The following is a 9185-nucleotide window of genomic DNA, read 5'->3' on the forward strand; positions in this document are numbered from 1 at the left end:
ATGAAGTAAAAAATATTCCGCTTTTGTTTTCAATTTCTGATTAGTTCATTCTTCTTAAAAACCAATGACAGACGTCAAACTCTGTGCAGAAGGCGTCTGACAGAATGTTCTAAGATCATAAATGTTTGCAGAATGCGACTTAGCTAAACAATATCCATCGTCCTTATTACTTTTGAGAGTTGATGGGAGCCAGTGGTTTGGATCTTCGGCTGGTTTCTCTGCATCCTCACGGTGGTTGTAAATGGATTTGTCATCTTCCTCTTCGCACCAAAACCAACGCATTTGTGGTGTCTTTAGCAGTGGCTGATTTTGGTTTGGGAATGTTTGTTGCTCCTTCACGTTTACTCTGTAGCATGGTAAATGAGTGCATCTCCGATAAAATAGCAAGTTTACATGTAATGAGAGTATAGGTGTTCTTCATTTGTGCTTCAGGAACAAACTTGTTTACTTTAGTACTAGAACGCTACATTGCTGTGGTGAATCCTTTCAAATAGATCGTTTTCACTCACGTGACCAATTCCTTGACTACCGTTGTTACGCCGCCATATTGGTGTACCTCAATTGTTAACAAACTAGTAGCGTCCTTCGCGTGGAACATGGTTTTGTGTCTGATTTTTGGCTGTGGTAGCAAAAGTGGACGAGATAAAGGGTTGTACTTTGCAAGGGTGCCTTCTGTGGTCACAAATCAAGGCGAAGAGGCACAGAAACTATCCGAAGAAAGAAGATCGCGTTGGATTTCAGCGAAAAGCAGTGACGATCTGACCCAAGAGATCTTAGAAAACGATCGTGTGTGCGAAAAGCATTTTAATTCAGGAAGGGCAGCTAAGAGCTGGGATAAATTTAATATTGACTGGGTTCCGACATTGCTTTTGGGACACAAGAAAGCTACTGATCGAGCAGATCATAAAGAAGCGGCGGCAAAACGAAGCGAGAGAGCGAGGGAACGTGAACTGGTGAAGAAGCCGGCTTTTGAAAAGAGAGAACGAGAGCTAGAACTAGAGCGAATGGCGAAGAGACAGAAACTTAATGAGCCCGGTGAACAGGTTTCAAACCTCAGCTTTGAAGGAAATGAGGACGAAGAGAAAAAATTAACAGTTGAAGCTGGCACACAAACTGAGGAGTTTGAATATTTATTCAGCTCTCTAAACATTGACCGGAAACCATTTGATCGGTGGGAATTTGTACAAAACGAAGAAAAAGTTAAATTCTACACTGGATTGCCTTCCTTCGATATCCTGCAAAATGTTTTCGAACATTTTTCTCCGTTTGTTGCTTACAAGTCCCAGAATCTGACCACATTTCAAGAGTTTGTCATGACTTTGATAAAACTTAAACTTGACGCACCACATCAAGATCTTTCATATCGCTTCAATGTCTCCTTTTCAACAGTTTCAAGGATTTTTTCATCCTGGTTGGTAGCGCTAGATGTATGCCTAGCTCCACTTATCAACTGGCCTGAACTTGAGGATTTATGGCGAACTATGCCACAGTGTTTTAAATATTCATTTGGAAACAAAACTACCGTGATTATTGATTGTTTCGAAGTATTTATTAATAGACCATCAAATCTGCTCGCAAGAGCACAGACATGGTCATCGTACAAACACCATAACACTGTTAAGGTGCTGATTGGGATAACTCTACAAGGTACAATCTCCTATGTTTCCCAAGCTTGGGGAGGACGAACATCAGACAAATATTTAACTGAGAACTGTGGAATTTTAAATAAGTTGTTGCCTGGGGATCTGGTCTTGGCTGACTTGTGGAAAAATTACGGGGATTACGCAATCGAAAGTGGTACACCAATATGGCCGACCGGAAATGATGTGACGTCACGTGAAAACGATCTATACTTGACTTTTATGAAACGCCACCGAGTCATTCAAATGGTTTTACATCTTGGGGAATTCCTTTTCTTTTCACTCTTATTTTTGCTCTATTTTCGATTAGACTCGATTCATTCTATTGATGACTATCGGTGACTATCGTCGGCTATTTGTATTTGCTTTTCGAGGCAACCTTGTGCCTTGCATCTATGTTTCTTATTGTTTACAGCTTGAGATCACACTTTAGCTACGCAACTGCATTTTAATCATCGTGTCGTTAAAGTTCAAACTCGAAACAATTCAGTTGTAAAATGGGTGGTTTTGGTAACGTGTGTGTTTCTATTGTGTTACGGAATATTCTTGCGTTGTAGTTTATTACTTTTAACTGGTCACAAATGTGGTAACGATTTTTATTGCAAAGTACCTCTACAAGTTATTAACTCTGTAATAAACCCTATAGCTTATGCTTTCTTCAAAAGAGATATAAATCAAGAATGCAAAAGGCTTCTCTTCAAGAGGCGTCGTTATTTCCTCCGATGACTTCCGGCTCAGAATCTATCCGTGACATATTAATTCTTATCTTAATTGCTACTCAGTTAGAAAGCTTCCGATGAAACAAAGATAAGTCACCTATTTAAGAGAAGTAGTGTTGATACTACATATGTCTCTAATATTTAAGACCTCATATTGATTATTTTGAGGCCATATTTTACCGGGGAGAATGTTTTTCTTACATTTATCATTTAAACTGGCATGTATTTCAGTCTTAGAAACATCTGGTTATTATATGGGCTTGCGTTGTATATTTTAATGATATATAGTAAAAGATATCATTTTTTCCCTCAATTTTGCTGTGTTTTCACAACAGTCCGTGATTCCGCTGTGTGTTCCCTTCAGTGTTTTAGAGTATTATGTTCTGGTTGAAGAAGTACATCAATAATAACTTTGAAACGATAAATGCTGAAAAACAAGAGCTGAATTGCCTGAATTTCGTCTACGACAGTCAATTTGCATACGCGCAACTTCCCTATGAGCTGTCAAGGTTTTATTTAATGGGGAATTGCACCTTTGCTAGTCAAAGCCGATATTAGCTTCACTGATGTGGATAATTTGGAAATATTTCACATTCGGTAACTAGGTAACAACATAACTTTTTTATTCCATGAAAACTTTTCTTGGAGATGCTCGATGTTTTGATGAAATCGATTGAAAATTTACCAAAAGCAACACTTATAACTTCTTTTCATACGAAGCATATGTCAAGTTTTTAACGCGTTGGTAGCCGATTTCTCCGGCTATTGACAGGTTGCTGTTCTGTAGACACAATCGACGCGGAACCGAGAGAAGCAAGCTCAGGATATTTGAAATTGATTTATTAATTATATGATATCAAACTCCAGGTAAAAGCATTTATTCTTTTCATCCAAAATTTTTCTCCTCAAATATTACATTGGGATACAAGACAAAACCATCCGGCACAACGTACAGCACAAGCTATCAGCGGTCTTCTCTTTTGTGCGGACCTTTGTGAGAACAGTATAACATCGAACTGGATCGAAATTTAAGCGATTATTTCTTCACTTCAGAAGCCTGAAACCTTCATTTCTCCCTTAGCTTCCAGACATGGAGAGTTTATATTCTGATTTTGGAAAAAATTTAGCTCTGCAGCGATGTTAAATGGGTGATTCACCGCGAAATGTGGCCAATGGATTTCACAAATTTGGTTATTAGAAAAATTCTAAAGTGAGCCATGAAGCCGGGCTGCAAAGCGGGTAAGCTGTATTTATGACGAAATCTGCTCCAATGGTTCGATTTTGGTGTAGGCGAAAAATTCGCGAATGCTCGTACATGTGCTGATTCAAACGGTCATAACTTTTGAAAAATCGAAATTGTTAGGGGTTTTTGCATATTTTTGCCTATAAAGGTCTAAACTTAACGGCTGTGTAGGATACAATCGTCAACCAGGTCCCAAATCCCAAAACTTAACGTCTAAATCAAGGTTATTTACGGCCATCGGCCGATGGCGATTTCTAGTGGTCAGAATATGCTAAAATTCGCCTTTCCAAATATATTGAGAGGGCAAATTCTAACTTTCTTGGCAAGCTAGAAAGGTTTTTAAGCAATCTGATATAAATTTTGTGGCTTAACTATGCGAATAAAATATTTTACAATGTTACAAAATATGCCTATTTTTTAATTTTCGAGACGTTGCGACGGTCCCTACGGACTGGAAAAAAATTATGGCCCCTAATGCAGTCAGAAAATTATTTCGAATCAAACCAAATCTAATTTAGTTCTTTCCTAGGTAAAGTCTTTCTGTTGACAGAGTTTCAGGCAAACTTATTTTTGACGCAAAATTGACCGGGTGGAAATAAGAGAGACAGCCTCTTAAATATGACATAAGTAAACAATAGATATCGGCATAATTAACTTTTACGCAGGCAAAATGGGGCCAGATGGTTGATTAAAAACTAAATATAAAAACAATTTTTAATACTAAACCTTTCAAAACACTCTTGGCTTGACCAAAGAAAGAAATTGAAAAGTCCTAGACAGCCATTTAAAAGAAATTCAATGGAAACGTGGTTTTGGGTTCTCGGCTGGTTCCTCAGCATTCTCACAATGGTTGTAAATGGATTTGTCATCTTCCTCGTCTGCAGGAAACATCAGCTTCGCACCAAAACCAACACATTCATCGTGTCTTTAGCCGTGGCTGATTTTGGTGTCGGGATGACTGCTATTCCTTCACGCTTTTTCTGCAGACTTACAACCGAATGCCCTCCAAGCTCAAAAGAGGGATTAATTATGATGTTTGTAAGGGTGTTCACTTTTTACGCCTCTGGAACAAACTTGGTTAGTTTAGTACTGGAACGTTATGTTGCTGTGGTGAAACCTTTGAAATACTTAAATTTTATGACGCGCCGTCGAGTCATTCAAATGGTTCTAACATCTTGGGGAATTCCTTTTCTTTTCATTTTTATTTTAGTGTCGACTAGACTCATTGCAATCGATCGTATCATGGCTATGCTCGGCTACTTGTGTTTGCTTTTCGAGATAATCTTGTGCGTTATTCTAATCTTTTTTCTTGTATCCATGTTTCTTGTTGTTTACAATCTGAACTCTACAGATCGCAATTTAGCTAAGCAATTGCGGTTTAATCAAATAGTCGCTAGAGCTAAAACTCAGAACACTTCAGCAGTAAAATGGGTGGCTTTGATAACGTGTGTGTTTCTATCGTGTTATGGAATAATGATGCGTTGTAGTTTGTTATTTTTAATTGTTCAATCGTGTGACGATTTTCGTTACAAAATTCCTCTACAAGTTATCAACTCTGGAATAAACCCAATAGTTTACTCTTTCTTCAAAAGAGATATAAAGCAAGAATGCAAAAGGCTTCTCTTCAAAAGGCGTCGTTAATAAACAACAGAATAGTTACGACACAAGAACAACAGAGTAGTTAAGGACAGCCATTAAAAAGAAATTCAATGGAAACGTGGTTTTGGGCTCTCGTCTGGTTCTTCCGCATCCTCACGATGATTGTAAATGGATTGTCATCTTCCTCGTCTGCAGTCAACTTCGCACCAAAACCAATTGCACCGCATATGTCGTTTCTTAAGCGGTGGCTGATTTGGGTGTTGGAGTGATTGTTGTTCCTTCTCGCTTTTTCTGCAACCTTAAAACAGAAAGCTCTCCACGCTTTGAAACCTTTGAAATATTTGACTTTAATGTGCGGCAAAATTTACTTTGCAGTAAAGTCTTTTCTTTAAACCATGGAAGCTGACTTATATTTTGATGTAAGAAACATCTGGTTTTCAAAATTATGAGCTTGCCTTGCATAATAAAATGAAAAGAGTAAAAACCTATCATATTACTTGTCAATTGATGTGTCCAGTTCTGTAACAGATCGCTTGATCCACGCGTAGTTCAATCTGACGATACCATACAGAATATGGTCAGAATCTTACCGTTGACAGAGAGCTACGCGCAACATTTTGTTGGCATGGTATCTGTTAGTTCCTAGACAGAGGTCATGCTTCGGGGACTTTCGACCCTCAACAATCCATTTGAAAAGTTAAAGCATTTTCTTGTACAGTTTTATTATTGATCTATGAGCAAAGAGTTTGCAAGGCAGCCATTTGCGCGGCAATCTTTAGGTTTGTGGCATCGATTATGACCATTGTAGTATCTGTATCGTCGAAACTCCTCTCCCTCCCCCACAGGGGATAAATGACGACCGGTCTCTTGGAGCCAATTTTTGTTATAGAGAAGTCAAGAGAGTAAGTCAACAGTTGATATTATCTTTAGAGGTTGAAGTACGTACGGGGCGTCCGCTGGTACCCCGAAAAAAATGACCCTCGTGAGGATGAGCGCGAGGTTGCTAGTTGTTGCTCGATTGCACGTTTCTTACTCCTTTCCCTTCCTTCTCTTTCACCCTTTATCGGAAATTGAAAAAAAAAACCCATTCTTTCGACCGTAATTTTCTTCGTCGAGACAGGTGTACTTTGAATTAAAAGAGAGACCTCTATCTAGAAATTCAATGAAATTGTGGTTTTGGATCTTCGGCTAGTTCCTCTGCATCCCCACGATGATTTTAAATGGATACATTGCCGTGGTGAAACCTTTGAAATACTTGACAATGATGAAGCGCCGCCGAGTCATTCAAATGGTTTTTATATCTTGGTGAATTCCTTTTGTTTTCACTCTTACTTTTTCTTTATTGTCGATTGGACTCAATTCATTCGAACATGCAAAGACCATCGTCGGCTATTTGTATTTGCTTTTCGAGATAATCTTGTACCTAATGCTAATATTCATTCTTGCATCCATATTTCTTGTTCAATTTACAATCTGAACTCTAGGGATCGCTCTATAGCCAGGTAATTTAATGTTTATCATCGGGTCGTTAAAGGTCAAACTCAGAACAAATCAGCTGTAAAATGGGTGGTTTTAGTAACGTGTGTTTCTATTGTGTTGGGGAATATTCTTGCGTTGTAGTTTATTATTTTTAGCTGGTCATAAATGTAGTAACGATTTTTATTACAAGATAACTCAACAAGTTATTAACTCCGGAATAAACCGTAAAGTTTATGCTTTCTTCAAAAGAGATATAAAGCAAGAGTGCGGAAGGCTTCTCTTCAAAAGGCGTCGTTATTTAACATCAGAGTAGTTCCGACGCAAGAAAAACATTAGCTGATGCATATACTTAAAACTTTCCTAGATCCCGAGGACTTCCGGTTCAGAATCTATCCGTGGCATATTGATTCTTATCTAAACTGTTGTTCAGTTAGAAAGCTTCTGATGAAACAAAGCTAAGTCACCTGTTTAAGAGAAGTAGTGTTGATATTACATACGTCTCTATTATTTAAGAGCACATATTGATTATTTTGAGGCCGTACTTTACTGGAGAAAACATCTTTCTTGAATTACTCATTTAGGCTGGCATGTTATTTAGTCCTAGAAACATCTGGTTCTTATAATTATGAGCTTGCGTTGTATATTTTAATGATATAGAGTAAAAAAATTGCATTTTTCTTCTTAATTTTGCTGTGTTTGTTACTGTATGTTCTCTTCAATGTTTTAGAGTTTTAAGCTCTTGTTGATGAATTACACGATAATTTTTAAACGATAAATGCTGGAAAAAATTGCTGAATTGCCTGACTTTTCGTTAATGACAGTCGATTTACATACGTCCAACTTCCCCACGAGCTCTGTTTAATTTAGCGGGGAATTGATCATCACCTTAAATAGTCAATACCGATATAAGATTCAATGATATACATACTTTTAATTTCCCCGTTTTCATTTGGAAATTTTTTCACATTCGGTAGCGTACGTAACAATGGTATAACATTTCCAACATTTTTTTATTCCATGAAAAATTATCTTGGAGATGCTCGTTGAGGTAGACCTTCGTTCGACTAAAAATGAATTACTTGACAAGTATTCAAGTCATGTAATCCATCGGTCGTATGTCAAGAGAGATTGTCAAAGGCAAATACCTTCTGAAAAATTTTTAATATTATGTTTTCTTAATAAGTCTTTGTGAAATGCTTTTAATTTCTGCTTGTGTATTTAGCAAACAATTTTTTAAAGAAAAGTGACGCACTTGACCCACAAGTCTTGCACATGATGACCCTTATTTGGTTGCAACTGAGACAGAACAAGCAGTGGATAAGGTGTGGTGTGTAGTATCGCTGAGTATTTTTGCGAGTTGTGCCGTACTTTGACAAGCCCGTATGGCGAGTAAAAATACAAACAACGCCGCTTCCGAAATTCTTTACAACAGAACAGTCCTCCGAGGCTTCTTTATTTGTTAAAAACGTCTTTAACTTGATAATAAAAGGGGGCGATTTACGCTTAACACTGACCGATTAACAATTTTGAAATTATTGTTATTCAAAATATTTGTTGTTGGCTAAGTTTCGTTAATTTGCATCTCATTTGCACGATCGTGCTGTGCTGATAGTCTAAAAAAAGGACTGCCGTAATTTTCTTTGAATTAAAACACATTAGAAGACGAAGTCAAAAGAAGTTCCGCGTTTGTTTTCAATTTCTGATTGCAATTGGTTTATTCTTCTTGAAAACCAATAAACAGACATCGAACTCCGAGCACGAAGCGTCTGATAAGAACATTGTTAAGTGATCGATGTTTGCAGTCTCGAATATGACTTAATTAAACAGCATATATATATATATATATATATATATATATGTTATTTGCCGGCTGGGAGGTCCGTATGGTGAAAAACTGTGACCGAGGTCTTGAAAATGCATTTTCATTTCCGTAACGATAAAGGTGATTTAAAAGGCTTCCAAACAAACTTTGAAACATTATTTTTACAAGTATCTGTCACAATCTGACACCTGCCAATTAGAGAGCGCGCAAGAAAAAAAAGCGTAGGAACATTTGAAAACCAACAGAACTAGTTTGGCAAGGACTGTCACGACAATGTTTTCTTCAAAATCAGTCAATGATCTAACGGAAAGTATTATTCACTCTCATCGAACATTGATTCATGTACGAAGATTTACCTCTGTTCATTAAGTAAACGGCGAGGAAAGTAATTGTGAGTAAATTCAATTTTTTTTATTTTGAAGTTGTGAGAGTTTGCTCGTTTGTTTGCTGTAATGGCGTGTTTAATTCTGGTCTTTCCTTCACAACGAGACACAAGGGAATTTAATGCGGCCTTTTCTCCAAAAATTCCTTCAATTTCTGTTGTGCAATTTACGGTACAAATGTCCAAATTGAACGGAATTGGAAAGACTCACCGGGAGCGTATATTTGTTGTAGAACTTAAATTAAAACTTTGCTCGCTCTTTCACTATGAACAAATTGCTCGAGAAAATTCAGATATTAAA

The 9185-nt window shown here is 37.4% G+C and overlaps 1 protein-coding gene across 1 annotated transcript; it reads left to right on the top strand.

Annotated features, from left to right (window-relative positions):
• The first annotated feature begins 596 nt into the window (after positions 1-596).
• LOC149045854 (uncharacterized) lies at positions 597-2060 on the top strand. Its single transcript, XM_089205961.1, has 2 exons — positions 597-1797; positions 2056-2060. Exons 1-2 carry the CDS (start codon positions 597-599, stop codon positions 2058-2060), a joined length of 1206 nt encoding a protein of 401 aa, XP_089062087.1.
• Positions 2061-9185: the final 7125 nt, after the last annotated feature.

This window comes from Pocillopora damicornis, chromosome 5 (assembly GCF_964200805.1).
Source record: "Pocillopora damicornis chromosome 5, jaPocDami1.2, whole genome shotgun sequence".
Classification (NCBI taxonomy): Eukaryota; Metazoa; Cnidaria; class Anthozoa; order Scleractinia; family Pocilloporidae; genus Pocillopora; species Pocillopora damicornis.

Excerpts from the sequence above, each read along its gene's own strand:
- LOC149045854 (XM_089205961.1), top strand. The coding sequence starts at position 597 with ATGGTTTTGTGTCTGATTTTTGGCTGTGGTAGCAAAAGTGGACGAGAT.